We start from the raw sequence: 23,832 nt of genomic DNA on the forward strand, positions 1-23,832 counted from the left end.
CTGCGTATGCGCGTTTATCATAATACGCGTTATGCAACTCTGCTGTCTGATTGGCTGGAGGTTGGATTGAGCTTGCGACTTGTCTCTGACCGGTCTGAAACGCTCAAGCTGACAAGAGCTGTGACATCACATCTTCCCTCACCCAGTCGCAAGCCAGTCGGGTCGTAAGGTGTGCGGTGGCCTTTAAGAACACAGCGTAGACCTATCTCTTTAACATGCAGGAGTGACATCACAAGGCGAGTGCGAAGAATGAAAACCACTCTAATTGATGAAGAGTAATCATCGCAGGACCATAATCTTCTTGAATGCTAGAACATAATCATGCCTTACTAAGGTTCTGCATGTCTTGGAGGACTGTTCCTCTGAATTTTCGTTCCAAGTTCTTCATGTAAGCTAGGTGATCTCCGACATGGAATCCTTCAAGGCTGTTCTCCTGTATCAAAGGGAAATACAAAAAGGAAATTGTAAGAATGCATTGAAATTATAAGGGCAACATTCTACTTCTATATAGTTAAATTCAAGGAGAACCTATGAAATAGAAATGTTTGTGCATTAACCCTATCTAGGCCGGGGGGGGGCCTCGGAGGCCCCCCCTCAACAAATCGCGCGATATTTTCGCCGTGCGAAATTTTTTGACCGCGCCGCTCGCTGACTTTTTACTTTCAAGTCTTGCGCAACTTTTGAGACCAATTTTGCGTCACCCGGGTATGTGGTTCCGAAATTACGCGACATTATGTAAGTGCATGTCAGACCGAAAATTGCTCAAAAACGTGATTTTGTGTACAAAGTCAATGCAAATTGTGTTTTCAACCAAAATTCATAAATGTATGATTATTTTTAGTTTTGCTAGTCAAAATGTATTCATTTTATGCTTTTTATGATCACAGAAGAGTCCCCAACAAATTTCATTGAAAAAACAATGAAAAACAAAAGGTCAAAAAACAAAGAAATACATAAGAAATTGCAAAAAACAATATAATACATAAGAAAACGATTTGATATCACAATTTTTTTCATGTACACTTGCTAAGGACACCACAAAGAGTTTCTATACCAAAGATTAGTACATTTGGAGCTTTATTTAGGGAGTTAGAGGAAAAAGTATGATTTCGCATACTAATTACGCATAAATTAGCATAATCACTTAATAACAATTCGCATGAAATAAATTACTATACAATCTTGTAGATTATGTCCCAGGCAACCCGCGTGCCAATTTTCGGCGCGATCGCGCGGTCGACGGCCGAGATCTTAGGGGGGGGCCTGGGAGGCCCCCCCCGGCCATAGGAACTCCCAAAATACCCCGGCCTAGATAGGGTTAACTGTCTTTACATCATGGTACATAACACAGGACACAAAATTCTAAGTGAATTATCACTTCTTCAAACCATTCACAAGATATGAAATAGCTGCAGGCTCCGTTGCCATGGTACTATGGTAATATTAAATATTATTTTTGTTTAAGGGACTTTTAAATTCCATTTTCAAGTTACGATATGTAATTTTAACTAGTAGATAATTGTATACATATTTCAGTCCAGGTGAAAGACGATATTTCTCTGATATCCATGAAATCAAATTAAATCATGAAAATATCAGTGAGAATGTTAGCAGCCCAGTCAAGGACCTCCTCGCATGACTAACACCAAAATTGAAAAGAAATTTGAGAGAAAGACAGACAGAGAGGGGAGAGTACAATACTCGCTCATCAAACAACTTTCATTACCCCAATACGACTTCCAGTCTTACTCTGAATTCTTTGAAATTTAATGGAATAATCTTGTTATTTGCTATGTTTTTGCTGTTTTGCTATTTTTCATGTTCAACTGTTTCTTTATCCAAATGCAATCATAAAATGATTATTAGCCCGTGTGTTACCTAACCCATCTTCTGATATTCAGGTTTGTCGATAATTGTCACTTGAGAAAATGGATGTTTGGGTGTGCTTGTGTGTGATTATGTGACTGTGTGTGTGTATATTCTGTTTTTTTTTTCTTTGTAAATGAAATGTGTTGTATATTTTGGTAGCCTCTTATTTTTAAAGTACATATTTTTTTGTCCTCCTTTGCTTATAATAATACTCTTTTATATGAATGTGCAATGAACATTTTCAATAATCAAGAATAGAGGATCAGTACGGGGGGAGGGGGGTGAATGAGATAGAAAGAGACAAATTTCAATATAGATCCCTACCTTGAGATAGATCTGCAGCTGTTGCTGTTGCGTGTGGTGTAGAATGGTAGGTTGCATGTGGCGAAGGATGGCCACACATAGGTAGACCTGATAGTCACAGCCAATCAACACACACAGGCAAACATAGAGGCAGATATCGAGCCAGTTCAGGTAATTCCAGAAGCACTGACTCAACCAGTGCTGACAAATCTATTGGTTGAGATGAAGAACAAAATTCAATTTGTCATCATTATCATACATATCATCCTTCCTCAACAGCATCATCATCAGCAATATTGTTGTCGTCATTAGTTTCGTCATCATCATCATCACCATCATCATCTTATCAATATTTTTATCAGTATCACTATCATCAACATTATCATTAAAACCATCTTCATCAACATCATGATGATGATCATCATCACCATCCTCGCGAATCCCATCATTATAAACATCATCCTCCTCCTCCTATATAACCATCATTACCATCGTTATCACAATCATCATCAGTATCATCAATATGACCACCACCCCCACTAACATCATCACCATTACCATCATCATTACCAACACTGCCACCATCATTACCATCACCAACATCACAATCATCATCAACAACATTGCTGATGTCATCAGTGACATTGTCACAATCATCATCACCATCCCTATCATCATCATCATCATCTTACCAACATTTTCATCTTCATCACTATCATCAACATCATCATTAAAACCGTCATCAACATCATGACTATCATCATCATCATCCTCACCATCACCATTACCACCACCACTACCACCAACACCGTCATCTTTATAATGAACATCATCATCAAGCAAGGTGTTTACCTGAGATGGTGTATACCCTGAGAGTCTGAAGGCAGAGTAGAGCTGTGGTAGTTCTGTCTGGAGGATCAGCTCTATCAAGTAACATGTTGTAGAAAACACTGGTCTGATGCCACTCATAGCCAACTCTACAGGAAGTTGAACCTGTATATGCAAACAAGGTCATGATGTTGGGGTGGCACAACATCAAAAGCATTAATTTTTATGGGCATCCAGTTATCCTTTTTGCAAGAACTATGGTTATGAAAAATCAATTTTGTTTAATTGGCTTTATCGCAATCAGATTTTGCCACCTTCAAGGTGGAGAAGACTATTTTATTTGTTGTTCCCAAACAGTTACAAGTGAGTAAGCAACAATTGTGCTGTCAATTTCAATTTGGCTATCTGTAGTCGAACATTTAGATTAAACCTGAGTTCAGAAAACAGAATATGATTGCATTGATCAATGTGTATTAGCAATTGTAAAAGTCAGACCCACATTCAAGTGTTATGTTACAGGACCCATGACTATCTACATTTGATTTATAACAAATCTAAAGAGTTTTTATATTATCTCTAAGGTAAAATTGACACAAATAACCCTCAACTTTTCCTTTCTCATTCCTCCCCCTTTTCCGAAAGCTTACCGACGCATGGAGTCGAGGCATCCAAATGTATGCAGAGACAAGAAGAGAAGCCATCTTCTGGACCACCGACCACGCCCGATCTTTGTCACCCCCGTACAGGAGAAAGATGGTGCAAAGGAACCAATCGTGACCAGGGTAATCCCCTTGAAGACCACCTAGGAATGGCAGGAATTACTGCTAAGGAAACCTAGTCTTAAATGTATGCGCATTCAATCAAAGTTAGAGAATATATATATATATATATATATATATATATATACATATATATTTGGAAAGCCAGCCATCCCGAACATCTAGAACGCACACATCCATTCAAAGTGTATCATCATGAATTCATTAGTGTCTTGACGAGGCAGTGTGCTCCAATTTGTTTCCAAAAAAGGGATGGTGCATTAATTTCCTGTATGAAGAATTATAACATTGGATTTCCATAGTTGAGGTTGATCAGGGTCCCGTGACACAAAGGATAGCGATTGATCGTACGATTGATTTTCATGGATGATTGTGCATTGTGGTCAATGCAATCAGTCATAAAGATATGCTGTGACGATGATTGCTAAGCTTTGTGTTACGGGTCCCAGATAAATCACAACTCTTTGTATGATGGCTCAGCACATGGAATGAAATAATAAATCAACCTTCCACCACACACTACATGTATCTTTGTCACCCTAATACAGGAGATATATGGAGTAAAGTAACAAATAATGCCCAAGGAATTCCCATTTCAGGCCACCTAGATATAACCAACAAAATAATAGCTCCTATTAGTGAAAAAAAACAGGGTCAAATGACATTATTGTCCATTCAAAGTTAGAAAATTTAGAATGGAAAACTAATTCACAGAAAAAGAAATTCAAAGTCAAAGCACCACCCCTTCCTATCTGAAATTGCAAATTAATTAACAATATCATATAATAGTACAGACACTAGCGTACCTAGGGGGGGGCAGGGGCAGACTGCCCCCCTGATGAGAAGTTGATGACCCTTTTTTTGGGGGGGGCTTGTCAATTTTTTTTGCTGCTGTGAAATGTCCTTTCTATATCCTGTTGAGGACCTTTTGTTTTTTTTTGCTTGTCAAATTGTGTGGCGGACGAATTCCCCCCCCCCATGGAAAATCCTAGGTATGCCAATGTTACAGAATATAGGAGGGGTTTTAACCCACGAGAGAAACTAATACTTCACGACTTTTCAAAGGATACGCATCTCTGATGCCATGTTTCTTTGTTGACTGTGCAGAAAATGTTTTGATTTCTTGAGGAGAAAAGTCAAATCATCCATTGCTTCACCAGGACTGAGTAGCACCTTCAGTTGTTGACCATACCTAATTCATAATATAAACAGCAACAGAGAAAGTAGTGACATAGAGGCCAAGTCTATTCAGATAGATTATTTGAATAAATGGAGAAAAAATCTTTGGACTCCATCTTAATCAGAATTAAGAAAGTTATAGCAATTTCTAAGTTGGCTAATTTGTACAAAGCTGTGATATCCATTTAACCATCACCAAACGGTTGTTCATGCCAACAAAAAGAACAAACGGATCATTAATTTATGAGATTGCTCTTCGGGGGGATTTGGGACATGATGACATGCACCTGGGTCATGTTGTATAAAAGTTACTACAATCACAACTAGACCGTTCAATGCTAGCTATCAAGGGGAACCATGCTCTAATAACCTATTAAAACCAAGGATTCTTATACAAGCAATCATTTGATGGAAAATGTACCATATTGGTAATGTTCCTGAATTAGGACCCTGGACCAGATTTGGTGTGGAGAAGGGTTCACTGAGTAGATTGGTTTATCAATAAAAATCAATCAGCAAATGGCAAGGCCAATTTGCGATGTATTTACAATGTAATTAAGGTTCAAAAATTGTTCAAACAGAAACACAGATAATTATATAACATTGGCTGGCTTTGAGGGAGATACCATATACATTTTTTTCGCGAAGAAATGTCCAATTTCAAAGTGAAAATCAAACATTGTGAAACTTAAAAATTAGATGAACCATCAAGGCATCATGCAACTTTCTTCCCACTACCAATCACAACAAGACTCAAAACAGGCTGAAACAACTAGTTATGAAAAGCAAGGCTTTCATTGGTGCTTGTCCATGAAGTTCTGAGATGTTCTGTTTTCAAAAATACAGAGAAGAGATTTGGTCAATGAATAGTGATTAGCTTTTCATAATCAACAGCATTTTGGTCAAATCATGTTACCATGACATTTTTAACGAAACCATTCCTGGCTACTCAATGCTTTTCAATATCGCATAATTTTGATATCGAAATAATCCCACCACTAATACTTACCTGACAGCCATCCTGATGCCGAGCTCCTGGAGACTAGAAAGCTTTTGGTTCTTGATAGAACTGTCCTTGATGGCACCCTGTCGGGTCGGGATGATCTGAAACTCTGGTAACTCAGATTGGACGTTGACTACCTGCTCTAAAAGGTCAGCCAAGGCTGGATGAAAACAAAGTTTAAAAAGAAATACTGGTTTATATCCATCTTATCTTATTTCTCTTTGGTTTCATCCCTTTATGGTCTAGTCCAAGTTTGTCCAATACCAATTAGGTCTAATTTCCACCTGGCCTAACGGCTTATTAGCACAAAGATTTCCATAATATTGACTCTAATGGAAGAGTTTTGATTATCATAAGACTATATGAAACAGAACCCTGTTGGAGAAATGGAAACAATGAACTATCCATATATTCTACAAACAACTGTTCTTCAACAAAGTAACTTTTCCCATCTCACAGAAGGTACTTTTAATATTCTATAAAAAACAAAAATTACTATCAAGAGCTTGAGAAATTGAGATCATCAGCCTAAAATTTCAAAAACAATATTATCAATATTCTGTCCTTTCACAGTACAAAACATAAAACTAACCATATCCCTATGCATTTACATTACATGCATTTATGTATTTGAAATAATTGGGAAGTGTAGGTCAAAGGTCAATATGTCAACCAGTCAGTCTCAAGAAATGTTTAAATATGGGTTCGACAGTTCTGTTGAACATAATGGGATGGATATCTTTTTAAAATCCAATCATAATTTATTTGATCATTGCAAGATTTTTAATTTATAGGTGATCTATGACCTCTGACCTAACACTCCTCAAATCTAAGAAAGCATAACAAAGTCAATCTTTGTAGTTTATCAATTAAAACACTCTAAAATCATTTTGATCATGGCTGATCGTATCATTTGTAACTCTTTGTAAAACAGGGTCCTGTTCTTTAATTGTTCCTTACTTTTAGAGTTGAGGGCATCGTGCTTATCTATGAGCACAGTGAGGAAGCCTTCTCTGCAGTTCGTCAACCAGTCAATGGTGTTATTTACGTTGGACAAGGCTCGGCATAAGTCATTGTCTAGTGAGAGAATAAAACATAGAACTATCAGTTATAATTTGATAATAAACAACAAAGCGCCTACAAAAGAACTACCTTGTAAGACCCCACAAGGCAGTTGTGGCAGGTCCGATTGGAGTGATGATATTTTGCTTACCGCCCACTCTTGACAACTGAGGAACAACATTACACTTTCTTATGGAGGATAGTGTGAACACAGGTGCACACACCCTATTCACATGAGAAAATATAAACACACTCTATTTTCTTGTCTTTACTCCTTCTTTTCCTCTCCCCTTCTCTATCCTCCTTTCTATCTCTTCTGCTTTCCCTCCTCTCTTCTCTTCTATTTATTTCGTTTTATTTCACTTTCATCTACACTGGAATAAAATAATGAAGAAGGTAGCAGGCAATATTACCTTGCTTTTGCACCGATTGTCTGGAGACAGTAGGGATATACTCCTTGGGTACCGGGAAGCTCGTCACGATCGGCCAAGGGAAGGGTTCTTCCTGATCATCTGAAAGGCTCCGGGGTGGTAGGATGCGTTCCCTGGGACCACCGATCACGTAGGACCTGACCAGAATGTGGGTCCGTTCTATGGATAGTGCATCCACCATGACATCGCTTCAGAGGGTAACAACACAATACACTGATTTAATCTAGTTAGGAGTTAGGAATGTTATACCCAAGATGGTATTCTTATAAGTTAATCTGAGTTTTAACTCTAAACTACAAAATACTGGGCAATTTTACGTCTCAAATTGGTCTGTAAGATGATTCAGCCCCCCCCCCCTTAGATCTCAGCTATTGATTGCATGATCGAAATGAAAAATTTGACACGGATGTTGCCTGTGACATAATCTCCCAGGCAAAACCATTATCTTTTTAAACAAAGACCTGTTGTTTTCCAAACTCTACTAATTCATATGTGACATCTGATTGTTGGCCCTCAATTTCAAAATGACGATACACATGCTAAATACTCTTTGAGATATTTTGTGCTATTTTCAAATCAAAATATATAGAGTCATGACGAACTAAAAATTCTGTTGAGAAGTTTACCTTACCATTCTGCAATTCTAAAAAAATGCAAATCAATAGCACATTCAATAAGTTTTCAACGATAGAAATTCTAACCTTGCGCTACTATATAACACAACAAGAATTTAACAAGACAAGAAATGACTTGAGTTGAAGAATTGTTGACAGGCCGCAGATGACAGAAAAGAGACACTGAACATGGACGCCATGCCATGGCACAAGCTCATCTGCCCATTCGGGCCAAATGAATGAAAAGAAGACAAAAAAGGCCTTCTTACCCCTTTTCCATACAGTTGTTCATCTGTGCTTCTAGAAGTCTATCCCAAATCCTATATTGAGTCTCTAACAGCAGAAAGGTATCCAAACATGAGACTAACACACTCAGTAATCTATAAGAGGAAAAAAACAACTTTATATTTGAATACTATTTAACCATAATTGCACACATTACAACAAAAAGACTCATCAGGTACATACGCGCAAGTTATGAAATTGAGATGTCAAATTCATGCATTGATCTCGTGAGCCCTGTCAGAAACATGATTTCAACATCATGTACTAATCAATGTGTTTCTACTTCAAAGTGATAAACCCTCATTTAAACACTTCCAATTTCCTGGAATCTCACTGGTAGTTCTACCGATTATCCTCATCTTTCATTTCCTTGAGGTGCATCAGTTAAATATTTCTTTGATTTTTTTTTCAATTCATACTCATGGTGGATGGAAGGGCCTACATGGGTAAGCTTTTTGATGCAGAAGGAAATATAGGCCTCTATGAAAAAAGGTGGTGCATGAATTACAAACACACAAAGATTGCAAAGATTCTCCAGGCAATGACCGCATCTAAACAGTAGCTTCTAAACAAATATGCACATTCATAAAAGTTGCAGTAAATCTATTACCCTTCAAATGATACCAAATATATAGTTGAGGCCAAAAGTTTACATTCACCCATGGAATTCAGTGAAATTTGTTCTCTTGCCAAACATAAAATTTACTATATCTTCAGAAATATAAATACTACCATGACGAATTTGGTATCAAATAAAAGAGTTCATTGGCTTAACATGAATGGGATGCCGTTGGGATCAAAGTATATTTCAGGTGGAATTTCCTTAAAGAAAAAAAGTAATATTCGTGCCAAATATATTGCTAGTTATTATTATAACTTCAGGTACAATGTCATATCTATACTGTATGCTTACCTAAGACCAAATATGTTGCTTTCTTCAACATTAAAGAGTGAGTGCTCCTTTGCTTCAGAGTCTACTAAGATCAACCGATCAATCACATCCTGAAATGACATTAAAAAAGCTGTGATCATATACTACTTTCTAACTATACTCTACCACAATGAAGGTTTGTACAAGTATCTCATCTGGTTTCAGTCCTCTTCAAGACTCTATCCAGTTTCTTTCTTCTATTTCTTCATTCCCTCCTATCTTTCTTTCCTTCCGTCCCGTCCTATCCTTCCATCCCTTCTCCCCCCTGCCCTCCCTTCCTCCCTCATCTCCTCTTCAGTAATTTCACGCGTTGTCTATTTCGTGCATTTGAATTGGATAATGGCCTTGTGGAGTTCAATAATGCAACAATGTTGCACTCTTTTTCCATTGATACGGTTATCGTAGAAAACATTAGACAAGTAATACGACCTGTATGCTAAAAGTATTGCATGCTGGCAGGCAAACATCTGGAAGAATATTCATTGGGTTTTATTGTATCAAAAAACTTGGCTTGAATGTGTTATAATTTATGATATCTTACAGGAATAGTTTCAGGCATCTCTCTGAAGGAATAGGAGTCTTTGTTCTTCAGTGGTTGTTTGGAGAGGACTTCATAGACAGCTGGGAACGCTGACAGCAGATTCACCATGTTTAGGAAGTACTGGAAGGAAAATGTGAAAGTTACAAGAGACACTGTTGATCAGCAAGGACCTCATAGATGACAAGTGCATCAATATGATGTGATCCCATTTTATTTGCGACTGCCAACTTAAATAAGTTGCCCCCAAATTTTGAGATTTTAATCAAGTTTGAAAAAGCACATCAGTGATCAGTAACCCACACAACTTCTATCAGAAGTCCTCCTTCCCAGTCTAAATCAGATTATGGAATTCCTTGACAGATGAACTAGCCAACGTCACATCTGTAAGCCTCTTCAAGCAAGAGAAACAGTGCATCCCGCTTAGCTAAGAGAGGAGCATGGATTTTATGTGCACTTAGTAGCTTTGTAAAATCTCTTAGGATGTGTTTATGCTTCCATTGCGAGGACAGAATCAGCGTTTTCAAACGTCGTTTCAAAACGCCGATCGTAAACATGGTTCTTGGAGTGCTATTTATGTTTAACTTTTCAGAGGCAAAATCACAAACTCCAGCTGGCTTTGCATCGTAATTTCGATGAGCAGGAAAGCGAAGTCAAATTGGGCACACCCTTTTTGAAAGTTTTTTCTTTTCTGAGTGTTGTTATATGGGAAGGTACATAGACTGTTATTTAAACATTGTACAATTTCCAATATTTTAGTCATTGCATGGAGCTTATTGACATAGCCATTTCCACCATGGTGAAGATAATAGTGAAAAAAAAGAATATTAAAGTATACATAATAAAATAATAAAACATATATTTGTTTATGCTACTGGGGCATCTGGCAATGTCTCCTCAGTATAACTCATGTTCCAGGTATTTTTTTTGTAAATCTCTCAACAAATTGGAAGAATACTAGTGATAGTACTTAAATCAATTATCACACATGCAAATGTAACAAGGAAGATGAGAGGTAATTCCATGGAGGTAACATGCGACCATGGAGCAATGCAACTGTATTGGCGCACTGATTTTCATCTCACCAGAAGCATGTACTAAATGACCTCATTTAACACGTTTACGATCACTGTTCTGTTTATACATCCCCAGAAAGACCGATTCTGGTCAAACGACATTTACAAACGCCCCTTTTTATGAGTTTACGATAGGCGTTTTAAAAAGTTGTTTAAATGAATGTAAGCATGGACACAACCGTGTTTTGGTCTAATCACCTATGGAAGCGCTAATTCTGGCCTAAAAAGTGGAAACATAAACACGGCCTTAAAATGGAACTGTACATACTCCACACCAGACCTGCCCCACATATCTCAAAATATCAGCCTTCACGTAGTCTTCGCTCATCATCTGATGCCCTATTGCTCCAGACACCCAGAACAAAACACAAATGGGGGGACCATGCATTCTCTGTTATAGGACCAAAGCTATGGAATCAACTGCCTATCCAATTACGTCAAATTTCATCTACAGAAACATTCAAGTCCCAGCTAAAAACTTATTTAATCTCCCATTAACAGTTTAGTATTGTGTTTTTTTCAGGAAAATTGAAATTCTATTCTTGTTTGTTTTCTATTACTGTTGTGTTTTCTGTTTATTTTCCTTGAAGCGCCATGAGCACCGAAAGGTGGACCTGTGCGCTATATAAGTAGCCACCATTATTATTATTATTATTACATTTTAGTACAATGATACACCAGCCGTTGGACTGTACTCTATCAGAAGAAGAAGAAGATGGACAGACACCGAGTGTGATACCATAATACGTCCCGTCTAGAACGGTCATATAAAAAGTGGCGTCAAATTAACTCTTGTATCTCATCTAACAGTCAGTCTGCAGGTCCCTATGCTAATGAGCAAGACTTATCCAAGTCCTCTTGTGGCTGAATTAATATCCCTGTAAAATCTCGTGAATTGTGAGACTTTTTTTCTCATGAATCTAACAAGTTTTTCCTCGAGTAAAACTGATCATTTTTGTACCATAGGAAAGAGTAAATGTTACTCGTTCAGGTAATTTTTTTTAATAAAATATTTTGATAAGTGAATTTCAGGCCTGAAAATATGCCTCACAAAGAATTTGCTTCCTCTGTTTCTCTTGCAAATTGTGCAAAACTTTTTGGACACAAATACTATTTATATCACCAGACAGCTCAAGGTCTCTACTTCCATACAATGTCACTCTTGATGTGTGGCACCTTATAGATGGGTCAGTAGCCATTTTTTCCATCAAGATACAAGACAAGATTTCTGAGTAGCATAAAATCCAGAGTTCTGATTGGCTGAAAATGTTTTCAAAACAGCCGCAGGTAATTTGAAGAGATTACCACATGGTGAGTGTGACCCTGCAGAGGCCCAGTATGGAAACGTTGAAATGTGCGTGGAGGTGTTGTCTCTATGACCAATCAGAGCGCAGTATTCTTGTTAAGCTGCTAAATGTACTTGGCCTATGGAAAGCTGGATGCTGACCTATCTAGAATACCACTTCTTATAAAACCTATATCATATTAAAGCTTAGATCTTAAGCTTTATCATAATTTAAAAATCAATCGGGCTCAAACAGAAAGTAGGTGTAAAAACAACAACTTTTCTTTGCATGAAAATAATAATTCTGTTTCATGTTTTAGATCAAAAGTTTCACCTATATTACAAAATCTTTTTGAATATGCAGACACATGACCTGAAACCTGAAGGAATGATTTTTCTTCTTTCTAAAGATACCAAAAACATGAAATTTGGTCAGGATTTAGAGCAGCAATGGCAGAATAACAAGTGGAATGCCTCTGGCCGTCTCACCTGCATCACGCGGTTCAATATAGCAGCAGTGCTGACTTTGCATACTACTCTAACTCGCACAAGATGTTCAGTGATACATGGTTACTCTTATGTCCTCTTTTTATGAACTAGACCAATAAACTTACAGAGATATGATGGTTATTCAACAAAAAAACCCCAACATGGCCAAAGTTCATTGACCTTACATGACCTTTGACCTTGATCATGTGACCTGAAACTGGAACAGGATGTTCAGTGATACTTGATTACTCTTATGTACAAGTTTCATGAATCAGATCCATAAACTTTCAAAGTTATGATGGTAATTCAACAGATACACCCAATTCGGCTAAAGTTCATTGACCTTTGACCTTGGACATGTGACCTGAAACACGCACAGGATGTTCAGTGATACTTGGTTACTCTAATGTCCAAGTTTAACGAACTAGACCAATAAACTTTCAAAGTTATGATGGTAATTCAACAGATACCCCCGATTCGGCCAAAGTTCATTGACCTTAAATGACCTTTGACCTTAATCATGAGACCTGAAACTTGCACAAAATGTTCAGTGATGCTTGATTACTATTATGTCCAAGTTTCATGAATCAGATCCATAAACTTTCAAAGTTATGATGGGAATTCAACAGATATCCCCAATTCGTCCAAAGTTCATTGACCCTAAATGACCTTTGACCTTGGTCATGTGATGTGAAACTCATGCAGGATGTTCATTGATACTTGATTAACCTTATGTCCAAGTTTCATGAACTAGGTCCATATATTTTCTAAGTTATGATGACATTTCAAAAACTTAACCTCAGGTTAAGATTTCGATGTTGATTCCTCCAACATGGTCTAAGTTCATTGACCCTAAATGACCTTTGACCTTGGTCATGTGACATGAAACTCTGTTAGGATGTTCAGTAATACTTGATTAACCTTATGGCCAAGTTTTATTAACTAGGTCCATATACTTTCTAAGTTATGATGTCATTTCAAAAACTTAACCTCAGGTTAAGATTTGATGTTGACGCCGCCGCCGCCGCCGCCGTCGGAAAAGCGGCGCCTATAGTCTCACTTTGCTTCGCAGGTGAGACAAAAAGGGATGTTTTCATCCGCATCAAGCTCATTAACAATGCAAAAACTCTCTAGTCATGAAAATCACTTGGATAAAAGAAGCTACTTTTTGAGGACCTGCCCGGGGGGGGGGGGCACTTATATTGACGAGTGGATACCATGCGCGACCAAAAAAACATGTAAAAAGGATGTCTTCTTCAAGATAGAGCATGACGTGATAAGGGTGTCAAAAACACTAAAATAATGAAAAGAGGGTATCTATTTTGCTAGGGAAGCTACATGTTTAGGGTCAAATTTGCTGGGATGATAAAACAAAATTCAAATGTACATGTATAATGTCCGATTTGCGCGAGGGGTGGAAGGTGGGGCCGTACTAAACCAAATGGTGTGTAAAGGGTAAAGGTAAAACCGAAGACCGACGGACCCGTGACATAACAATGAAATATCCCTGTACTTGTTTAGGGGTTCCGCCAGTATGTGTAATTACGACTCTTGTATGTAAAGTGTTATAGCGCCAGCTTGTGGTGGTTCACGTGTTGAGGTTAATGTAAACAATCGTCCTCTTTGCAGCACCGTGTCAAATCATGATGTTCCTATAAATAAATGGTAGGCACTTTATCAACAATTGTGATCGTAGTGTCTTTCCCTATTGTCGTGGTGGCAGCTTGATTGAATCTTCGCCATCCGTGCGATGACACGCAGTAGGAATGGTAATTGTAATGTTTCTAGCTTAAGTCACTCAAATTATAGTACAAAAGAAATAAATGAATGTGAGATTGAGAGTATTTGTGAATGTAATTATGATGAATATGGAGATGATGATGGTGTAAGTTGTGATGAAGAGAGGGATGGGCTTTTCAGCCAACCTCCCTCCAAGAATATTGACAGTAGACCTAGATCTATTAACACAACTTCTTTCCATACACAATATGAACATGACACTGATGATGACTTATGTTATGATGAAGATTGGGATGGTCTCCTCTGTCAACCTCCCTCCCAGGATAATAGTGTTAGTACCAACCGTAGTTCTAGCCATACACATGAGCATGATTTCATCTTGTGATGAAGAATCAAATGAGAGGGGAGGTGCTAGCTCTATTAAAAGACAAAAAGTTATGAAGCATAAGTGTTCACTATGTTATGAGGCTAGACGCGCACACCTTCATCACATTGGGGATTGTCCATTTCTTCCTATAGAAGACCAGCGTTGTGTTGCGCAGGCCCGCCATGTCGCTCATGTTTATGGACATGATAATTTTCTCGGATTGGACTTTAATAACCGCCTACTTGACAATGACATGAATTGCAATCTGTCTGATGATTTGTATTGTGATGACCACACTCATGGTAGTAATTTTCTCGGATTAGACCTTAATAATCGCCTACTTGACAATAACATGAATTGCAATATGTCTGATGATTTGTCTTCTGATGACCATTCTCATGGTAGTACTCCTGGTCCTTTATCATCTATGACCGACTCGCCCATTGACAGTTCTAGAACTCTTGGTTGCTTTGATGACTCGTTAGTGTTAGACGAGCCATTTGAGTATCTGGCAGATTTCAATAGCAACACTGGTAACTCATCGGAGTCAGGTGAGTTCCAGAGGTGTGATACAATGCCATATTCTAGAGTGGCCAGTTCTTCAGTGGTGCCCAATAAGGCAAGTCATGTTCCTTATGCTGACTATTTTGTGGTGAAGAGAAGATCCAGGTTACCTTTATTAACGGAGCTTCAATGAACTTGATTAGGTACGCTACAGTTCGTAGACCAGGTGCTAGTTTTACAGGTTCCCACACACTTGCTGACAATTCTGGTGTAGGATTTATTGGAGAGATTTCCCTTGTACTTACTCATTTTGATCAGCAGTTTCTGTTTGTAGGGTACGTTGTAGAGTCTCTTGAAGTTGAAGTGCAAGCCGGCACCCCTTTTATGGAAATGCATGATGTAATCGTCCGACCTGCCCGGCATCAAATTCGCTTCGGTGATGGACCAGCTATCGTCTATGGTCCACCAATGCCCGTTCAGAGTTCGGTTTTGCATGCTGCAAGAGAGACTTCTCCGCGTCAGGCGTGCGACGATGCATTGCGCTATGATTCACGAGTGCCCGACCCGAGTTCAGGTTCGCATGCCGCTGGCGAGATTCCTCCGCTACAGGAGCCGGGCGTTGTATCGCTCGATATTGCCGCAGATGCGAAACACCAGGTTATACCATTTATGCAAAGTCGTTCCACGCATGGACCCGAACAGCTTTTTGCTTCCAAAGACTCGGACAGCGGTAAATCCACACTGAGTCCTCAGCCCTCTGGTGATGTCGTACTGCAGCCCTTACTTGAGTCCTCTGCTGAACTATCCATCCATTTACAGCAAGTTGACATTTGTAAATGTGTAGATACCCCACCTGAGGACTTGTCACGAACCCAAACAGCTACCCCAACATCTGACATTTTTTGTGGATACCAAGTCATCACCCTGTCCGACTCCGATTTGATCGATTGGTCTGATACAGTCCATTTACCTGTATGTTATAACGGCCCTGGACCCCCTCATTTGATAGAAGAGCCATCATTCCTTTCATCGGTTGCTAACCTAACCCCTAATGTCGTAGGTGACGTCTGTGATCCTGCTGTTCTCTTGGGTCCCATCCACACTTCCCAAATGGGTCCCTCCCAAGAAGTTCTTGGTGGATATCCAGCCACGGTTCTGAACATCTCCAGCCGGAGAGCTCGGCTCACCCCTTCCTCTTATTTTGGACTAGCTCAGGCACTTTTTACTCCTTTATTTTATACAGTATTGTTTTCTTCCTTTAACGGTATAATCATTAAATATATTTCTCTGTTTCTCAACAGGAGGTCTTGGCATGCTCAGTTGCCTCTACAGAGTTGTTTTTATGCCTTTTTTCTTTTTTTTGGTTTTAGGTACCCCCCCCCATTCAGTGTATATTCGCAGGTTATGGTAGCGGCTGTATGATGAACAGTAGTACTAATTTTTTTTTCTTTAATTGTATATTTTTGTACGGTTTGTTTCATTAATCTCCTTGATGGCACGCAACTTTGGTTTGCTGGTGTGAGAATGATTGTATGCTATTTTATTGTACTTTACCTTGCGTGTGTGTTCACTTTGGAATGATATTTTGTAATCCCTATATTTAATTTTTGTTTTTGCATATTACATAATGATGCTTATTATATGCTGTCCATGCTTGTATGGTTTGTAATTGTGTATGTTTATGGTTATTTGTTATTGCATTTATTTTGTTTTGAATATACATGCCAATTTCAAGTTTGTAGTGAGTTTACAGGTTTATAGATGTAGTGTTGGTTTAGGTGATTACACATTAATTTAAGTTTTGTTTCAGGTTTACAGCACAATTCTGAAACTTTATTTGTGTATGTACTGTTACATAGCTGTCAACTAATATGTTTTTACAATATGTAGCATGTAAAAATAACAACATTTTTTTTGGCAGAATATGTTTTTGTTAACTTTGATTGGCGTGCTTTATGTGTACTTTATCCATTTTTGTACTGGAATGATTTTGTTTCCCTGCGAACGATGGTTTTAATTATGGATTAGTATGTTATAGGTTATCAGAAGTTGGCAGCTCAGCTGTTATATTGTTAGTGTATAAGTAACATGCATTTTTTTTCTTAATTGAAGCTTATGTCTGCATGCTATAAATGAGTGTCGCATTTATATTTCATGATTGATTGTTATTTTTTCAGGATTGCTCGTTTGATATTAGATGTATGTAGGTGATTTATCTGTTATTGTTGAAGGATCATCTTTTATGTTGGCTTACACCATCATTTTATGTTATGCTTAGATTTAGTATAATTATTGCCGTTGTTTACAGTACATATTGTAAAACTTACCGTATATGTATTTAAAAGATATTTTCATGCGTCGCTTTTTTTAAAGGTGTTGTATGGCTCTTAATGCATTTTAATGCATGAAGAGCAGTGTTTTGCTTGTGTGTGTTTGCGGATTTGCTGTGAGTGCCTTTGGGTGGATATTTTGTTTTTACTGGAAATTATTTGTTTTTAATCCTTTTTATGACATGCCTTCTGACATTGATTCGTGGTGTTTGTATGTCAGTTGAAATTCAGTGATAGTTCTTTTATGTGCCGAATGTGTTATCAGGATTTTTGAAGAATTTTTTTCCATTTACTAATGGAGTATGAGGACGAATGGCATTTAACCAAATTAGGTTGTGATAGTAGATCAGATATAGATGTTACAGCACCTATGAAGACAATTTTATTTGTAAGCATGTAGGCCGTTAAAACTGACCCTCCTGTGAACTATTCATATAATTTTATGTATCGTTTATAAAGTGCATTGTAAGTTTTTAACAGCATCATTTTATAGATGTGATGGAATGGAAAGATCACATAGATTTTTATGGTTATGAGTTACGGTTTAACTTTAAAGGTCAAGTCCACCTCAGAAAAATGTTGATTTAAACCAATAGAGAAAAATCAGACAAGCACAATGCTGAAAATTTCATCAAAATCAGATGTAAAAAAAGAAAGTTATGACATTTCAAATTTTCGCTTATTTTCAACAAAATAGTTATATGAACGAGCCAGTTACATCCAAATGAGAGAGTCGATGACGTCACTCACTCACTATTTCTTTTGTTTTTTATTGTTTGAATTATACAATATTTCAATTTTTACGAATTTGATGATTAGGACCTCATTGCCTGAAGCACAAAATGTTAAATAATGGAATTCCACTAGTTCAGGGAGGAATGAAACTTCATTTCACATGACAATGACGAGAAAATAAAAATATTTCATATTTCATATAACAAGTGGAATGCCTCTGGCCGTCTCACCTGCATCACGCAGTTCAATATAGCAGCAGTGCTGACTTTGAAAACTACTCTAACTCGCACAAGATGTTCAGTGATACATGGTTACTCTTATGTCCACTTTTTATGAACTAGACCAATAAAATTACAGAGATATGATGGTTATTCAACAGATACACCCAATATGGCCAAAGTTCATTGACCTTTGACCTTGGTCATGTGACCTGAAATGCGCACAGAATGTTCAGTGATACTTGATTACTCTAATGTCCAAGTTTAACGAACTAGACCAATAAACTTTCAAAGTTATGATGGTAATTCAACAGATTTCCCCGATTCGGCCAAAGTTCATTCACCCTAAATGACCTTTGACCTTGATCATGTGATCTGAAACTCGAACAGAATGTTCAGTGATACTTGATTACTCTTATGTACAAGTTTCATGAATCAGATCCATAAACTTTCAAAGTTATGATGGTAATTCAACAGATACACCCAATTCGGCCAAAGTTCATTGACCTTTGACCTTGGTCATGTGACCTGAAACGCGCACAGGATGGTCAGTGATACTTGATTACTCTAATGTCCAAGTTTAACGAACTAGACCAATAAACTTTTAAAGTTATGATGGTAATTCAACAGATACCCCAGATTCGGCCAAAGTTCATTGACCCTAAATGACCTTTGACCTTAATCATGAGACCTGAAACTTGCACAAAATTTTCAGTGATGCTTGACTACTATTATGTCTAAGTTTCATGAATCAGATCCATAAACTTTCAAAGTTATGATGGGAATTCAACAGATATCCCCAATTCGGCCAAAGTTCATTGACCCTAAATGACCTTTGACCTTGGTCATGTGACGTGAAACTCATGCAGGATGTTCAGTGATACTTGATTAACCTTGTGTCCAAGTTTCATGAACTAGGTCCATATATTTTCTAAGTTATGATGACATTTCAAAAACTTAACCTCAGGTTAAGATTTCGATGTTGAATCCTCCAACATGGTCTAAGTTCATTGACCCTAAATGACCTTTGACCTTGGTCATGTGACATGAAACTCTAATAGGATGTTCAGTAATACTTGATTAACCTTATGGCCAAGTTTTATTAACTAGGTCCATATACTTTCTAAGTTATGACGTCATTTCAAAAACTTAACCTCAGGTTAAGATTTGATGTTGACGCCGCCGCCGTCGCCGTCGGAAAAGCGGCGCCTATAGTCTCACTTTGCTTCGCAGGTGAGACAATAAAAAACAAAAGAAATAGTGAGTGAGTGATGTCATCAACTCTCTCATTTGGATGTAACTGGCTCGTTCATATAACTATTTTGTTGAAAATAAGTGAAAATTTAAAATGCCATAACTTTCTTATTTTAAATCCGATTTTGATGAAATTTTCAGTGTTATGCTTGTTGAATTTTTCTCTTTTTATTCAAATCAAGTTTTTGTTGGGATGGACTTGTCCTTTAATTTTGGTTTGATGTTTTAAATGCATTTTGAAGACAAGCTGTTTACAAATGCTTATTGTGTCTGTTGATGATTTAACTCATTGAGTGCTTCGTGCATGCTACGTATCCTACTATAACATGCCAGACTCGTGCTCACACGCCTACTATTGATTGCTTTGTGCTTGCATTGTTTCCTACCCTCGCCTGCTTCGTGCATGACTGCGCACATTCGGAATAACAATCATTGTTACGCCGTTCTGCATTGTATTGCGCATCGCATGCACGCCGTAATTAGCACTATTGTGTGCAGTGTGAACTCTGCTTTCTGACAGATAAACTTACTCACGCGGTTTACATTCGACTTTTTCGAGTATTTCTACATTTTTTACAAGATATGGCTCCGCCTCTGAGAGGGAAGAGACCTAGGTTTTTGATCCATACAAAACACTCCACAAAATGAAACTACTTGATACAACCCATATTTTAGCAGTAAAGATAATAAAAAATCCATATAATGAGGACATCATTATAAGGGGTATGAAATTTCCTACAACTTTACTACACAATATTTTGTGGATAAACTAATCGTTAGAGAGTTACAAGCAATTGTAATCATGACTATTGGAAGGAGTGAATACGACTCGCGATCCCAAAATCAATGTGGCACAGGGGGGTTTTGTGGCTGGCACAGGGGATTAGCATCGGATTAGCACTGTGGCATTTGGGTTAGTAGTGTGCGTGGCATGTTAAGAGTTAAAGGGCTTGTGGCTATATGTTTTTAATATACCGTTTATTGTTCACTAGATGTGTATTTAATTTTTACTGGCTTTGATGATAATCATATATAGGTACATTCCTTTTTATATTTTATGAATGATGGGAAGGAAAGGAAAGAAGTCGTCATGCCAGTATGTGTAATTACGACTCTTGTATGTAAAGTGTTATAGCGCCAGCTTGTGGTGGTTCACGTGTTGAGGTTAATGTAAACAATCGTCCTCTTTGCAGCACCGTGTCAAATCATGATGTTCCTATAAATAAATGGTAGGCACTTTATCAATTGTGATCGTAGTGTCTTTCCCTATTGTCGTTCATTTCAGGGAATTCTTACCAAGACTGTCGTTTTGTTTCCAATACTTGTTGAGGGTAGGGTTTCACACGCCAATACTTGTTAAGGGGTGCATTTTCAGAATATGGAAAATATGTGTTTAGGGTGCTTTCCAAGACCCAATGGTCGCGCATGGTATCCACTCGTCAATAGAATAGCCCCCCCCCCCCCGGGGGACCTGCCGACTGACTGCTACCCATGCATGTTGGATAGAATGCGGTCTCAAATTAAAAAAGAGATTTTGCTCATTAAATTAGTGTCAAATTTGAAATTTGAAAAAAAAAAAAAATGATCATGACAAAAAACTTCCATTTGAGAACACTATACCCCAGTTCCCCTTCTCATCAATTCTCTTCTCCAAGTACAACAAACGTAACTGCCCCAAGCAACAATTTAAGTATCAAAACACCTGTTTCTTGACATTGGTCCGAAGATAACACAACAGCCCGGCATATACAGTCACAGCAGGGGGCCACACACGATGGGATGCATGCGCAGCGCTGAGTGCGGTTCCTGTAAGCATGCCGTCATTTTTATTCGCTTACTTTCCTTATTTCGAGGTTGATTTTCTTCGTTCGAAATTGAAAATGGACTAACATTGGATTACTGAATATGATATGCCTTTGAAAACGTGATTAAATATGGAATAAAATAATTTCATTCCGAAGGTCCTACTACAGGCAGAGAAGTCTTACGTAATAGCACAGCTGTTGTTTATCTTTTCGTCCTTTGCTCAACGCTCATATACTGGCCTGTGGGGGTGAGACAGCGGGGATTACCCATGGATTACTTGGCCAAGCGCGGTTGATAAGGGCTTGGAAATGATTTTTAAGAGATCCAAATGGAAAATGGGGTATAACACCGCAGTTTGCAATCTGAACTGCGGTCTTTCTCCAAAGGGGGGTTTGACGAAATGGATGCGACATCTATCCAGAAAATAAATTTCTTCTTCTTTATGGGACTCACTGTACACCATGAAGATATTCAATATGTACCTTTCATCCCATCAGAAGAAAATGTTTCTCAATCGCATGTCAACAAAGTTCATTTATTTCATTTAAAGACAAAGGCGAACACTACAAACAAAAAGAAATACAGCATTTAGATTCATCTTGTATTTAATATTGTTCATATGGATGAAACAAGTGGAATGCATCTGGTAGTCTCGCCTGCATTTACGTGATTAGATATAGCTGCAGTGCTGATGTTGAAAACAACTATTGAATAATTATTCACAAAATAAAACATTCCTAAGATAATGTCCATTGACCAAAATAGCCTTTGACCTTGATCAGGTGACCTAAGACTTCTTCAAAACAATAATTCCTAATTCATTACCCTTATGTCTATGTTTCAGGAAATAGATCCATAAACTTTATGATGCCAATTCAACAAATATCCCTGGTATGGCCAAAGATCATTGACCTTTTAAATGAACTTCGATCTTGGTCATGTGACCTGAAACGTGCACAGGATGTTCTTGGATAAATGGTTTCTCTTATGTCCAAGTTTCATGAACTAGTTCCATAAAATTTCAAAATTATGATGACAATTCCAACATGGCAAAAGTTCATTGACCCTAAATGACCTTCTAAAACTCAAGCAGGATGTTCAGTAATTATACTTGATTACTCTTATGTCCAAGATTCATGAACTGGGTCCATATGCTTTCTAAGTTATGATGACATTTCAAAAACTTGACCTTGGTTAAGATTTCAATGTTGACGCCACCGCCATTGGAAAAGTGGCCCCTATACTGTAGTCTTGCTCTGCTATGCAGATGAAACAAAAGCACCCAAGATGGAAAAAAAATCAAAATCATGCAGACACTTTCAAGAAATCTCTGACTAAAAAATCACAATTTATTTAATCTTTTCGGGGGAGATAAATAGAACATGTTAGTGCATGGGAGGAAATTATGATGGTGTTTCCTGTCACTTTATATTCCATTTTTTAGCACTAAATAATCATTTTCCGGCGAAATTTTTTTCTAGGCCACTTTATATATCGTTTTCTTGAAGCAATAGTAAATAATAATTTTCAGGTGCAACCTTTTTTTTCTGGGCTTAAATTTCATATAATATCAAAGACACAGGTCACAAGTGGGACCTTGTAGCTCAGATTTTTAAGAGTAAAATCATATATGCCTTTCACTGACCTTATGTGATATCCTGTCCATAGGTTGGGTAGGGTAAGGAGCCGGTCTTTGGACAGATGGATGGTCATCCTTTCCACACTCTAAAACTGACCACATCTCAGTGACCAAAGCCTTGATGAAACCTAGCAACAAAATGAAATACAGATTTCGTGTGTACTTAATTGAAAACACACCAATATCCCATCAAAATATGGTGCGGCTAAATTGCCATTTAGCCCCACCTATAGTACGGGGTTAAGCTTAGCCCACTTTCTTTTTACACAGCATTTTTGCAAAGTAGGCTTTAGTACGGGATTATTTGGCCCTGCAAAAAAGCAGGTTTATCCCAGTAATTGCGGTGCTAAGAGTGATAGTACGGGATTAAGGTCGCTAGTGTAAAACAAAAGTGGGCTAAGCGCTCCCATTTATGCCCAGCAACAGCGAACACAGGTCTATCGTATGGTCGGTAAACAATTCCGAGTGAAGTACTTGTACTACGAATGATCGACAAATGTATTTAAAGCGTGCAAATTTGGATATGACCCGAATGACCCCTCACTGCGCTCGTGAATATTCATGAGC

At 37.9% G+C, this 23,832-nt stretch overlaps 1 protein-coding gene across 1 annotated transcript; it reads right to left on the reverse strand.

The window, feature by feature from the left end:
* Nucleotides 1-110: 110 nt before the first annotated feature.
* On the reverse strand, nucleotides 111-23,418 carry LOC121407081 (protein broad-minded-like). The gene is made up of 12 exons (XM_041598005.1): nucleotides 23,272-23,418; nucleotides 9,826-9,945; nucleotides 9,267-9,355; nucleotides 8,338-8,448; nucleotides 7,437-7,642; nucleotides 6,922-7,038; nucleotides 5,968-6,121; nucleotides 4,850-4,971; nucleotides 3,648-3,802; nucleotides 3,025-3,165; nucleotides 2,194-2,382; nucleotides 111-433 (listed from the first exon to the last, which is right to left on the reverse strand). Exons 1-12 carry the CDS (start codon nucleotides 23,365-23,367, stop codon nucleotides 320-322), a joined length of 1,614 nt encoding a protein of 537 aa, XP_041453939.1. The 5' UTR covers nucleotides 23,368-23,418; the 3' UTR covers nucleotides 111-319.
* Nucleotides 23,419-23,832: the final 414 nt, after the last annotated feature.

Source organism: Lytechinus variegatus, chromosome 2, assembly GCF_018143015.1.
Source record: "Lytechinus variegatus isolate NC3 chromosome 2, Lvar_3.0, whole genome shotgun sequence".
Lineage (NCBI taxonomy): Eukaryota > Metazoa > Echinodermata > Echinoidea > Temnopleuroida > Toxopneustidae > Lytechinus > Lytechinus variegatus.

Excerpts from the sequence above, each read along its gene's own strand:
- LOC121407081 (XM_041598005.1), bottom strand. The coding sequence starts at position 23,367 with ATGTGGTCAGTTTTAGAGTGTGGAAAGGATGACCATCCATCTGTCCAA. Across the intron at positions 6,122-6,921 it reads CGATGCCCTCAACTCTAAAA|CCTTGGCTGACCTTTTAGAG; the intron begins GTAAGGAACAAT and ends GTTTTCATCCAG. Across the intron at positions 4,972-5,967 it reads GGCATCAGGATGGCTGTCAG|GTATGGTCAACAACTGAAGG; the intron begins GTAAGTATTAGT and ends ATTATGAATTAG.